Source organism: Macaca mulatta, chromosome 7, assembly GCF_049350105.2.
Source record: "Macaca mulatta isolate MMU2019108-1 chromosome 7, T2T-MMU8v2.0, whole genome shotgun sequence".
In the NCBI taxonomy this organism is placed as follows: Eukaryota; Metazoa; Chordata; class Mammalia; order Primates; family Cercopithecidae; genus Macaca; species Macaca mulatta.
The window spans coordinates 57,672,077-57,686,067 of NC_133412.1; the positions used below are offsets into that span (position 1 = coordinate 57,672,077).

The 13,991-nt window shown below is 45.1% G+C and overlaps 1 protein-coding gene and 1 long non-coding RNA gene across 18 annotated transcripts in view; one reads left to right on the forward strand and one right to left on the reverse strand.

Moving 5' to 3' along the window:
• Positions 1–13,991, forward strand: part of MINAR1 (membrane integral NOTCH2 associated receptor 1) — a 92,707-nt gene that overhangs the window by 74,043 nt on the left and 4,673 nt on the right. For 5 of the 16 annotated variants that reach the window (XM_077938379.1, XM_077938375.1, XM_077938378.1 and 2 more), the window contains 2 exons: positions 2,229–4,576; positions 9,346–9,600. In XM_077938379.1, the coding sequence (XP_077794505.1) occupies positions 2,279–4,576; positions 9,346–9,600 (2,553 nt within the window). In that variant the 5' untranslated portion in view covers positions 2,229–2,278. 16 annotated transcript variants of the gene reach the window in all.
• Positions 11,611–13,991, reverse strand: part of LOC114675414 (uncharacterized) — a 197,894-nt gene continuing 195,513 nt past the window's right edge. For both annotated transcript variants that reach the window (XR_013395852.1, XR_013395853.1), the window contains 2 exons: positions 13,371–13,465; positions 11,611–12,740 (listed from right to left, as the gene is read on the reverse strand). This is a non-coding gene — a long non-coding RNA (uncharacterized LOC114675414). The remainder of the gene's footprint in view (positions 12,741–13,370; positions 13,466–13,991) is intronic.

Genomic DNA, 13,991 nt, shown 5'->3' on the forward strand with positions numbered 1-13,991 from the left:
GTCACCCAAGCTATAAAATATATGCATGAGTTGTAGTTGCTGTTCCCAAAATTACATTCACTGATCCTGTGCTCTGATATCTATACCCATTAATTTACTTGAGACCCCATGTGACAGGTTGTCCACCGCTTTAACAAGCCAGAACATTTGGACACAGAATGCTTCCATCAGATGGATTGGAAGGCTGGGGCGGGATGGAAAAAAATGGTTTTCCCAGTGACTTGTTCTGGGCAGGAACAGAACCTGTCAAGGGTTTGTTTCCTTTTCCTTGCAAGAAAATGCGAACCACTGGTCTCTGCATATCCCTCCAGACATTCATGGGAGAAACCAGGTTAATGTTTATAGAAGCCCACTGGGAGTGGCTGCCTTCAGGATGGAGAGAAAGCTCATTACCGCGAGCTGCTAAAATGTAATCCAAAGAAAATATACCATTCCCCTAGAAAATGGGTTGGATACATGTGGACTGTGTTAGCTTTAAAATCAATAAATCAGTTATCAAAATACTAATTTTCTAAGCAGTATGCGACCAGGGAAATGAACACAATGTGTAATTTGATGTGTCTCTGCAAGTCTTAGAACCTGCATCTATGTTTATCAACCAAGGGTGAAGACCTTCTCTAATGAAATTTTGTTAAATGTTTGGTTTGGTATTTTTAATTTGCCCATCCAAGATCTGTTAATGTACTGTTTTTGTTCAATTTCAAAGTAAAGTTTATTATTGTTTGGTGCTTACAAAATAACAAATGCTCATTGTAAAGAATTTTAGAAAAGATGGGAAATGATTAAAAAAGAAACCTATAAAAATAACAGTGGTTGAACAGAAAAGGGTGTGAGGGAACTTTCTGGGGCAATGGGAACATTTTAGTTCTTTACAGGGGCTTCAGTTTCTATGCAGGCATACATAATTGTTGAAACTTCAGCCAATGCACCCTTAAGATTTGTACACTTCATTGTATGTACATTTTACATTAAAAGAAAATCTGTGAACAATTATTGAACTTGGGTTAATGATATATATGATGAAGTATTTGGAAGAAGTGTACAGATGTCTGCAATTTACTCTGAAGTGAATTAAGAAAAAAGAAAGTTTGATGATGAAAATATGGATAGATATGTAATAAAGCAAATAAGGTAAAATATTAATGGAGAATCCAGATGTTGGGTATATTAGTGTTCACTATAAAATTCTTTCAACTTTGCTGTATGTTTGATAACTTACATAATAAAGTATTAGGGAAGAGAGGTTACTAATTCAGAAAAAAAATCCATATTTACAATCCAAACTTAACTACTATTAGCATCTTAGTGCACATTATTTTTTCATTTTTGTTTTCAAGAATACATAATTTTATACAATTATGATCTTATACTGATTTATTTTCATATTTTTTCACTCCATATTATATCATAGTTATCGTGCCACTGCACTCCAGCCTGGGGCACAGAGCGAGACTCTGTCTCAAAAAAAAAAAAAAAAAGAAAAGTCTTCATTATGTAATTTCTAAGTTGAGTTATTATTTATGTACAGTAAAACTTACACTTTCTAGTTTAGAGTCCTGTGAGTTTTGACAAATGCCTACAGTCATGTAACCACCACCACAACCAGGATGTAGAACAATTATATCATTTAGGAAAACTTCTCTGTGCCCCTTTGAGGTCCACCCCCCTCCTCACATCCAGCTCTCGGCAACTACTGATCTGTCTTCCAGAATGTCATTAAGATGGAATCATGCAGTGGAGGATGTACCTTCTGACTCTGGCTTCTTCCACCCACACACAATACATTCGAGATTCATCCATGTCCTTGCATATACTAGTGGTTTATTCTTTTTTGCTGATGAGTAGTATTCCATTGTAAGAATGTACATTAATGTAGTTTAATGTTTGTAGAAATTCATGGTATATCATAACATGTTTATGTATTCACCTATTTGGATATTTAAGATGTTTTGCTTTCTCATTATTATAAGTGCCATCATAGTGAACACCTTTAAGCATAATTGTTATCATTAATCATTAAGGTAGGTTCCCAGGAAGGAAGGAAATTCCTAGGAAGGAAATTACTAAATCGAATGTTATGAATATTTTTACTGTCCTTACTACATTTTTAATCATTAAAATGTTTTTCTTTGTATTTCTCTATACGGTTTATAAGAAGCTTGACTTCAAACTCCACTGGTGTTTATAATCCTCTTTTCCTCCTCTCTTTCTCAATATTGCCACCACAGAACTGACCTGAAGTTTCAGTGTAGTCAGCGAGCTTTTCAAGTAATAAATCATGGAGACCAATCAGGAAACTTCCCTCTTCTTGGTGAAGATCTTGGAGGAACTGGACAGCAAGCAAAATACCGTTTCTTATCAGGACCTGTGCAAATCTCTCTGTGCCCGGTTCGATCTGTCGCAGCTTGCCAAACTGAGAAGCGTGCTCTTCTACACGGCTTGTCTCGATCCCAATTTTCCAGCCACTCTATTCAAAGACAAGATGAAATGCACTGTGAATAACCAGCAATCAAAGAAAATCATGGTGGCAGCAGATATTGTGACGATATTTAATCTGATCCAAATGAATGGTGGGGCAGCCAAGGAGAAGCTGCCTACGGGTCGCCAGAAGGTGCGCAAGAAGGAGGCGTCCTTTGAATCATGCAGGTCGGATACAGAGATCTGCAATGCAGCCGAGTGTGAGCCCCTGAACTGTGAGCTGAGTGAGAGGTCTTTCAGCCGGGGCTACCCCACCAGGCAGTCGTCCAAGTGCCGGAAGATGGACTGCAAGGACTGCCCGCAGTTTGTCCCTGCCTCTGAGCCTAATTTCCTGTTGGGAGTTAGCAAAGAGGTGAAAAACCGTGCTGCTTCCCTGGACAGGCTGCAGGCCCTGGCCCCGTACTCTGTGACCAGCCCTCAGCCCTGTGAGATGCAGAGGACCTACTTCCCCATGAACATAGAAAATGAGTCCATTTCAGACCAGGACTCGCTGCCCATCAACCAGAGCATCAAGGAGACCTTCATTTCCAATGACGAGCCATTTGTGGTTCAGTCCTGTGTCCAGAAAAGGAATATCTTTAAAGAGGATTTTCACAATTTGATGGCGGTGTCCCCCAGTTTGGTTGGCCCCGTCAGCAAAGCAGAGAATGAGCACGGGGAGCCCCAGAGCCGAAAGGAGCCCCACAAGCCACCCTTCTTCAACCACAGCTTTGAAATGCCCTATAACAGCCAGTACCTGAATCCGGTGTATTCCCCGGTTCCTGACAAAAGGCGAGCAAAGCATGAAAGCTTAGATGACCTTCAAGCCTCTACGTATTTTGGGCCCACTCCAGTGATGGGAACCCAAGAAGCCAGGCGCTGTCCAGGGAGGCCCCACAAGCAGACTCCCTGGCCAGCCAAAAGCTGGAGCCTAAACACGGAGGAAGTTCCTGACTTTGAACGGTCCTTTTTCAATAGAAATCCCTCCGAGGAGAGGCTACGCTATCCAAATGCCAGTAGCCAGACTCCCAATTTCCCAGCCCCAGACAGGCGCCCGACTTACCTCCCGCCAAAGGATCAACAGCCAATTCTCCCCATTGCTTATGCGGCAAAACCAAACGGGCTCAAATCTAAAGAGATCTCCTCCCCTGTTGACTTGGAGAAGCATGAACCAGTCAAAAAGTTTAAAGACAAGAGCATTAACTGCTCCAGTGGGCAGCTCAGCTCAGATACCAGTAGCGTGGGCACCCAGACTGAGCACGTGCTGGAGCCCAAGAAATGCAGAGACCTGTGCACCTCCAGTCAGGGCAAGTACAGTGACAGGCACACCATGAAGCACTCAGACGATGACTCAGAAATTGTCAGCGACGACATCAGTGACATTTTCCGATTTCTTGATGACATGAGCATCAGTGGCTCCACAGGAGTGATACAGTCGTCCTGCTACAACAGCACAGGGTCCTTGTCTCAGCTCCATAAGTCAGACTGCGATAGTTCCCCCGAGCACAACTTAACCAAAATTGCCAATGGGGTCCCCAGCAGCAAGGGAGACAAGGGCAACCGGCCTGAAAACACCCACCATTCGGAAGAAGAACTGAAGACCAGTGTGTGCAAACTGGTGCTCAGGATCGGCGAAATTGAACGGAAGCTGGAATCCCTGTCCGGTGTCCGTGAGGAAATCTCCCAGGTCTTGGGCAAACTAAATAAATTGGACCAGAAAATGCAACAGCCTGAGAAGGTGAGTGTGCAGATAGATCTGAACTCCTTGACGAGTGAGGTTCCGTCTGATGACAGTGCCTCTCCCCGGATGTTCCGTGCACACAGTGGCTCCCATGGACCAAAACTGGAGAACAACCCCGACTGGTGCTGCTCTGATGCTAGTGGGAGCAACAGCGAGAGCCTGCGGGTCAAGGCCTTAAAAAAAAGCCTCTTCACCAGGCCATCCTCTAGATCCCTAACAGAGGAGAACAGTGCCACGGAGTCCAAAATCGCCAGCATCTCCAACTCGCCCAGAGACTGGCGCACCATCACTTACACCAACCGTGTGGGCCTCAATGAGGAGGAGATAAAAGACACAGGCCCAGGAGATAATAAAGACTGGCATCGGAAATCTAAAGAGGTAATTTAAATTTAAGTTCACAAAATCAGGCACCAGCTTCATCATAGCCCTGGCACATTTCAAAGCCTTGAACATGGCATTAAACAGGAAAGAGGCCTGTCCTCTGTGTGCCAATTATCTTTCCAGGTTTGGCAGGCTTTTCACATTGGAATAGAGAGGACAACATAGGCAGGTTGTGTGTTCCGCCAAGTTGTCCGTCAGCTAGGAGGAGCACATGCTGTGATGGTGCCGACAGCAGAACGTAGGGTTGGGATTCATGGGACAGGTGGTGTGAGAACAGATTTTCATAGGATGGGGAATGTGTCAGCCCAGGCAAGCATCACCAAGGGTATCTTCCTGTCATTTCTGAAATAGCAGGATGCAGGTCAGGTACATGAGGGAAAATGCTGAAAAGGGTGCTAGCTGATACATCCCTTTCATGGACTTCATTGCATGTGTGATGTTCCTTTTTAAGCATGAGGGTTTTTTTCATTATAAAATAAATTGATGGTTAGGAAGTAAAATGATAACTAGGATCATGAGGTCAGGAGTTCAAGACCAGCCTGGCCAATATGTTGAAACCCCATCTCTACTAAAAATGTAAAAAGTTAGCTGGGTGTGGTGACACGAGCCTGTAGTCCCAGCTACTCAGGAGGCCAAGGCAGGAGAATTGCTTGAACCCAGGAGGCGGAGGTTGCAGTGAGCCGAGATCACGCACTGCACTCCAGCCTGGGCAATGGAGCGAGACTGTGTCTCAAAAAAAGACAGCAATGCTTAATCTGGTGTCTTCCTTTCCTTTTTAGTTTTTTTTCTCTACACTGTTGCTTGTTGGAGGCTGTTTCACATAAGTACAGTTCTTTTGCATGTTTATAGCAGACTTCACTTCCTCAGTCCTAGAATCATTGTGTACACATATACTTGAATCCTTTCTTTCTCTCACCCCCTGCAGTAAGGATGATTTGTTTCTGTGGGACCTGTGGCCAATCCTGTTCATTCTAACTGGGTTATAGTGACCCCTTTCTGGCCAAGGTGATACAACTTCAGTGTGTTGATTGTCTCCATTCCATGTCCTGCTTCTAGAAGGTCAGTGGACAGACAAGTCCCTGCTCCTGAGGTCTCCAAGGTCTGTGTTGTCAGAGAGTGACAGTGGTGTGGGCTACAGACATTCAAAGCCAGGGAGGAGGCTGAGCTCCTTAAATGGTGCTGAGAAGGAAAAGCTTGGAAAACTGGGTTTTAAGGAAATTTTCAGGGTCCAAAGAGGGGAGGGAGTAGAAGAAGTCTTTTTTTTTTTTCTGATTTTAAAGACACCTCTGGTGTCTGCTGATTACCACTCTGCCCTTATGGAGCGGCTTACCACGTTTGGTGCTGGAGAGGATCCAGAATTTGGTTTGTGCTGCCATGCTGGGCACAAGACACCCAGATCCAGTCCTCTGCTCGGGTTCTATTGTCACTGTCTCTTAGCTGCCAGGGTCTGGCCAGGTTTCTGGTGCTTTGGGTTTCAGATATCATTGAACAGTGGCCATTTAGAGAACTCAAATGGTTAGGTGCTTCTGTAGAAATATCAGGTTAAACTGAACTAGCCATGCCTCCCACCTATCAAATGTCAAAGCTTCACAAAGCCAGCAGGAATGAGCAGTCACAAGCTTGAGTCAGATCCGCTCGATAGGCCTAACACAAAGTTGCATTCTCTTTATTTTGTCCCCTTCTGCAACCTCATTTCTCCTTCCTGGCTTGTGGCTCTCACCAACTTTGAGGTGGTGATTCCCATGGTAGTGACCAGACCCAACCCGCCTTTGGAGCTTTGGTTGCATATGTCAAACTGCTAAAGGCCAGTTTCCCTAAATATCTTGTCTACATGTCAAAATCTACAGTTCCCAAAGCAGGCTTTTCTGTTCCTTTAAAACCAGTGTTCCCTCTCACTATTTCCATTCTGGGAGAGGTGAGGATGGGGTCAGCATTGTAGCAATCCTCCAAACTGAAGAAGCCCCTTTGGTCCCTCTTCTTGGGCTCACTGTGTCCAGCATAGCTACCAGACCCTATGGATTTGTGTTCTGTCATGTCTCCTGCAACTCTGCCTTCTTTTCCATTTACACTTCTACCTTGAGTCAAGGCTCTTCCCCTACTGGGGATGCTTGGGCACATTCTCCACCTTCCATCTCATCTCATGGGCCACTGCTGCATTCACTTTCCTAAAATGCCACTCTCTGTGGTTGCGCAGGGTCCCCTATTCCCCACTCTTCTCTGACTCTCCTTTGCCTCCGCAAAGAGTTGTAAACTTCTTAGTCAGGCCTTCACAACCCTGTGAATTTCATGTACCTTTCCTCAACCAGAAGGCTCTGTTATACCTTGACTGGACCCTGCTCTACCTTGATGAGTTTTCCTGTTTTTCCTCAAAATAACCATGCTCATTCATTTGGTCACCGATTCAGTAAACACTAATTGAGCACCTATGATGGCCAGGTCCTATTTCACTGTCAAATTTTTCTTCACATGAATCCTCCACCAAGACTCTCTGGTCCACCTCCCCCGTACTGATCTAAGTCCTATGTTCCCCTCAAGGCCCCTTACTTCATAAGTCTCTGTAAGCTTTCCTAGGGCTTATTGCTGGTCTCCAGCCCTTACTCCTGTTTGTTCAGACATAGTGGATGCAAACTTTTTTTTGAAAATACGTATTATGTATATGTATTGACTGCCCAGTAAGAACACAAACTCAGTGATACAAACAGGCATGGGCAGCAATGAAACTTTCCATCTTAGAAGCGAAAACAGTTTCAAATCCTGGCTCTGCCTCTTACCAGCTGTCTGACGTTGGGTCAGTCTCTTAACCTTTCTGACCTGAGTTTCCACATCCATACTAGGGACAATAATATTTACAACCTCAGAATTTTAATGAGAAGATGAAATGAAGACAATGCATGTTTAGCCCTGAGCAGAGTGGTGGACACATAGCCCTTGGTTAATGTCAATTATGCCTGCAGTGGCTGCCATTGTAGTTATATTATCACCATCTACCCTTCCTCCCAGCTTGGTGCAGACTCTGCATGTAATAGGAGCTCTCTGAGTGTTGGGTGGTGGTGATGAGCAAAAACTGGTGAAGTCTCTTAGAAGATACTTGGCTTTGATGAGTTAGAAAATAAGAAGGAACCTCATTTTCTTGTGTGGGTTTATCCTGTGTTCTCTGTGTCAGTGTCAGCAGTCTTGATGGTCTGGAATAGCCAAATGTTATGCTCCATTTGGGTAAAAGTCAATGGGTTGGGTTTGCTGGTAGGTGGAGATGTGTTTCCAGTCCCCATGCAGGTGTAGGATGCACACACTCACACACGTACACACATACACCACGTGTGCTTCCAACCTCTATGCAAATGTATGACCCACACACTCACACACGTACACATATACACCACGTGTGCTTCCAACCCCTATGCAAATGTATGACCCACACACTCACACACATACACACATACACCACGTGTGCTTCCAGCCCCTATGCAAGCGTATGATCCACATGCTCACACACATACACACATACACCATGTGTGCTTCCAGCCCCTATGCAAGCGTATGATCCACACGCTCACACACATACACACATACACCATGTGTGCTTCTAGCCCCTGTGTAATCATATGATCCACACACTCATACACATACACACATACACCACATGTGCCCACCACATTCTTGCACATCAACTCTCATCGCATCACACCTAAACATTCTCCTTCTCTTCCTTCTGTACACACACCTTGACTCACATTCTTCTTTTTTCCTTTTTCTCTTGCTGTTACTGAGATACACAACTTCTTTGCTCTCTGTTCTGTATACATGACTACATATAATTGGCTTCTAACCCTTTGATGAATATTCATGGAGTGTCTTCTACTTGGTGGTATCATCTTGCTGGAGAAGGGGATTAAAAGGTGAACAAAACGATCCCTTGCCTTCAAGGAACTCATAGTTTAGCAGAGAAGCCAGATGGGCAAACAGGTGGTTATAGTTCAAAGGCACAAATGCTGGCCAAGGGTCTGGACATAGTCCTAAGAGGTCACAGAAATGAGCACTGACCCAGTCTTAGGACAGGTATACTGAGAGCAGAAACCTTTGGGTTGCATTCAATGACTCAGAATATAAACTATTGCCACCTGTTTTAGGCACCGTCCTACCTCCACACTGCTGCCCAGACTGCTCTCTTATTCTGAAGGCCGTATTCCTTCTGACAGGGGCCCATCTGCTGCCTAGGAAAATCAGTAGAAGCTCTCAACATGTGCTTTCTGACTCAGCTTCTTCCTTCCAAAGAAGCAGTGTAGCATCAGGGTTTTCAGCGAGTTCCTTGAGGAAAGGACTTTTACTCATCTGTACCCCGTGCAAAACGGTAAAAGAAAGAGGGGGCATTAATATCAGTAGTTAAAGACTCTCTAAAGCCAGATGATCAGGTTTAAATCCTAGCTCCACCCCTTACTAGCTGTGTGCCTGGGGCAAGTTACTGAGTCTGGGCTCTGTTTTCCTACCTGTACAATGGGTATTCACAATGGTAGTGATGGCATAAAGATTCCATTAAATAACCTTTTTCTGGCACAGAAATGTTAGTTTATATTAGTAACATTATGATCATAAGCTTTTCCTAGAGAATTTCCCCCAACATGGCTGTGTTTTCACACTTTTGATTTGCTTGGAAGTAACTGCACTTTGCTACCTGGATGTCTACAGGAAAGCTGCTGGCAGCTCAATTGCACTGTGAAATCCCAGGGCATCTTTGCCACTTGTCTGGACTTCTTTGTGCCCCTCTGCAGGCAGACAGGCAGTACGACATTCCCCCACAGCACCGACTGCCCAAGCAGCCCAAAGACGGCTTCCTGGTGGAGCAGGTGTTCAGCCCTCACCCCTACCCTGCCTCCCTCAAGGCCCACATGAAGAGCAACCCACTGTACACAGACATGCGGCTGAGTGAGTTGGCCGAGGTGAAGAGGGGCCAACCTTCTTGGACCATTGAGGAGTACGCACGGAATGCGAGTGACAAGGGCAAGCTGACAGCCCTGGACCTGCAGGTGAGCCTCTCACTGTCCCTGGGTTGGGGGAAGCCCAGCTGTGCCCGGGCAAATGCAGGAATGGATCACAGACGGCTTAGACCAACCAGCCCACTCCCACACCCTCTAACGCCCTGGGACCCCAACATGGAATTCAGAACTTTAATAAATCATAGAGCAGAAGAGACTTTTAACAAGGGGATCATTGTTTTGCTTATTTGTAAACATTTAGCGGTAGGAATGCTTGATTTATTTATGTATTTTTTATCGGCCATCTGATTTGCTAACGATGCATTTACAACTCTGTACCAAGTGCAGATTCTAATATTTGCTCACAAGACCTGAGCCAAACTGTTTAATGAAATACAAGCTGATTTCTCCTTCCATATGTAGCACGTGGGATAAGCATATTTGTGGGAGCCAAGCTATGGATTATGTTTCCATACGGAGCAGCCCCAGGTAAGAGCCATCCCCGGAAGCTCTATGAATGCAGTTGTGGCTGGAGGGCATGTTTTTTGTTCACCCATAGGCAGGGCTGGGTTTTGGCCACACTTTTATTTTGGTGGGCAACTCTGCCTGGTTCCATTCACACTGGGTTGATCTGTGTCTCCAGATCACCACAGGAGCAAAGGAGCACCGTGTCCCCACCTGTGCACTTAGCTTTGTAGGCAGCCAGGCCATAGCACCAGGGGTGCCCGTTCCGCCCAGGCCCCGGAATGACCACGCACGTGAAGCACAGTTGGTGAGAGCTGCCTGTGGAGATCAGTATGGCAAGGCTTCCCTGAAGTGGCCTTGCTCTAGAACAAAGAGGGCTGTGGGAGGTGCAGTGTGGTGGAAAGAAAAGACCACATTCTGGCAGCACTGGGTTTTCATCCCGGACTCCTTCGCTGTGTGGCCGGAAGCATTCACTCCATCTGATTGAGGTTCAGCCCCTCCACCTGTTAAATGGATATAATAATATCGAGCTTGTGAGTCACTGTAAGAATTAAAAATAATATATTTAAAGTACCTGGCATCAAGTAGGCACTGAAAAAGAAGGCCCTTGGGGGCTGGTCAATGACGCTGACATCAATCAACTTTGCATAGCGCTTTCTACAGTCTCTCAGTCCCAGGCACAGTGGCCTGTGAGGCAGGAATTGTTATGACCATCTTCAGTTTACAGATGAGGAAATTGAGGACCCGGGAAGCTCAATAATTTGCCCCAGGTCAGACAAGTCTAAATTCATACTGGACCATCTGGCAATAAGTCTCATGTTCTTTCTCTTCTACAACTTCCTTGCCATTTCATTTTGCTATTGTTAAGAGGAGTTTAGTAGAGTTTTATGTTGTTTAAAAAAAAAATGATTGCAATGACATTTGTTTGTCTTGGGCCCTAAATGACAGCAATTATGGGAAGGGGCAGCTCTGGCCAGACCCTGACAGTGAGTGTTGTGGGGGCATCAGGAGCAACCCTGAGCCCGTCCTCACCCCTCTTACCTCATGCATTTTACATTCCCACTTGTACTGCACACACCTTGACCCTTCAGGTCAATCCCTCTTCTGTCAACTTCCTGTGGGCAAGGAGGCTAGAGAGGGATTTGATTCTCCCTCCAGTGGGTCCCTGTGCAGCTCTGCTATGGGCGTCATACCTCAATCTGTGGGAATTAGAATACCAAGAGCAGCTGGGGGTCAGAAAGGACCTGGAGGTGTGAATGGCTCAAGCAACGGAATAATCAATATTTCACCAGTATCACTGGATGACCTTGAAAGAGTTCGATTAATTAGGTGAGTCGTAGACTGAGAAACATCTTTGCAAAGCTTGCAGGGAGGGAGCTGGAAGATTTCCCCCCTACAGATATGTGAGCTTTTAGTGCACCAATGTTTATAAGCATAAAGATAAAATTATAAAAATTAAAAACAGATATTTGGGTTATAGAGCTTTAGGTGACATTACTTAAAAGTGCAAAGGAGAGAGTATCCAGTTGCATAAAATATGAGGAAGTAGGGAGTTCAATAGCTGTATGAGGGTGTTTACAGCAAAAAAGAGGCAACCTTGAGAGCTTGGTGAAGGCAGCAAGTACCACCTTTTTTCTTTTCATCTCTTTGCAGAGACTCGGGTACAGTCTTAGGGCAGTGTTGGTGTCTGGACAATCTTCCCGGAGTTCCTTTGTGTTGAGATGTACATTCGCCATCAGTGGTTCCCACTTGAGGGCATAGGCAAAGGTGCAAACCTTTTTCTTCTTTCCAGTGTTTGCCAGGGTTAATTAATAACTGCATACATTCGCCTGTGTCCCTTGAAACCTCAGTATTACCTCTCTTCTACTTGATGCGATTACAGCTTACAGTTATTGAAAAAACTAATTAAAAATAGTTTATTCCACACACTGAATCCCAGCCCATAATAGTGTACATAGCTATGAAAGGAAACCAATTTCCTTCTGTCTGAGCCGGAGGGACTAAAGCACAAAATCTGATGTGTTATTTACACACTGTTTGGCTCCTGGGCCAGCCCTAGGATGACTGAGAAGAAGAGCAGGTTGTTTTACCCATAGTGTGCTGAGCCTGACTTCCAGGTGCCAGGGTATGGAGGGCTGCTGGTCTGACCCTCCACCAGCTCCCAGCCTTTAGGGGCACATTACCCACTTCTGCAGACCAGTCTTCCAGCAAAATATGCCCATCTTGGGTCCATCTCTCCTTTCTTTAGTGTCTATTAAATTGCTGAAGGGCTTTCATGTTTTCATGCCAAGGAGAACAGACTGGTCCCAAGGGCCTGTGGCAGGCAGAGCTTTGGCGGCTCAAGCAGGAGGAGGAGGCGGTGCAACAGTCGGGGCTTGGCAGCAGTGGAACTGCTCCGGGAAGCTCAGGGAAGAGGCTCCTGGGGTTCTAGCAGAGGATGCTGTAGCAGGAGTTTCTTGCAAAGGCTGAAGAGTTGGACAGAGCACCCTGTACAATAAGGACTTTTCCCACATTGAGAGTGTCTTGGTTTCTATTTTGGGTGCCCTGAGTGTCCAGGACCACCTTCCAGCCTTCCACGTAACTTGAGAAATTAAATAGCAGTCTCTCAACATTATGCCTTGGTGAGGGAAGGGACCAGGAAGATTTTCTGTGATGCCTAGATCCCCTTCTCTTTCCATTGTACAGTGTCGTATAGCATGTCTTAGAAAGGAGCTGGCAAACTTTCTCTGTAAAGGACAGATAGTAAACCCTTTAGGCCTTGTGGGCCTTATAATCTCTCACAACTGCTCAACTCGGCCATTGTAGCACGAAAACAGCTATAGACAATTTGGAAACAAATAGGAGTGGTTGTGTTTCCATAAATCTTTATTTTTGGACACTGAGATTTGCATTTCATATAATTTTCACATGTCATAAAATATTATTCTTTTGATTTTTTTTCAACCATTTAAAAATGGAAAAAAATCACTCTTAGTTCAAGGGTTGTAAAAAGACAGGTGGCAGGTGAGATGTGGCCTGCAGGCCACAGTGTGCCTAGCTGTGTGCTAGATGACTGTGAGCAACAGGTAGATAATCAAGCCTGGGGGGCAGGGCCTGCGGGTTGTCAGTGTCCTGGCAGCAGGCAGGTGGCGTGCTCAAAGGGGTAGTTAAGGAGGGGACTCTTTACAATAGCTAGTGAAGCACCCAGAGACCAGCACCAGTAGGAAGCTGTTGCCACCCTTGGATCTGAAGGGCCAAGGGAAAGGGGCCGTTTCTGAAACTCACTGAGACCCACAGCTCTGATAGCAGGTGTCCAATAGGAGCTGGGCCACTGACAAACTGCAGCCCAGCCAGGAGGGAGCTGGGGGAATAAATACCTCAATCTCTCTTTCTTCTTGTCTTCATTGGTTGAAACCCCATGGGAGCTTGAAGGCAGGGGAGTCCCCATGATGTGTCCATGTAGTTTATATTCCTAGGAGCACAGAGCAAGATGGAAAAAAAACAGAATGAATCTAGAAGGTCAGGCAGAGAATTACTAGCATGCATTAGAATCATCACTGTTCCATCAATAAATGGTACAACTGAGTTTTTTAAAACTTTGAAAGGTTTGGTTTTTGGGCCTGTGTTTGTATATGTGTATGAATAATTTTTATGTGCCCATGTTTATGAGCATAATCTAAGAAAATCTTCAAAATAGATATTTTGTTTGCATTTCAAAGACTTAAATGGCCTCACTTGGAATTGCAATGTGTTGTTGCTTTTATGTGACACTCATATTATTAAATGCTTGCCATAAAATGAGAACACTGCCTTTCTTCATGGAAATAGATTTTAACTGTCAACGTGGAATAGGATTCACAGGCAATACAGGTTAAATATGGTATTTCTCCTGATGACAGTTGATTAATCTTGGGGAGATCAGCAGACAGATGTCAGTGGGGGCTCTCTCTTTGGGGAAGCTGCACCAAGTCTGGATCCATTGCCACGGCAGGTCTGGG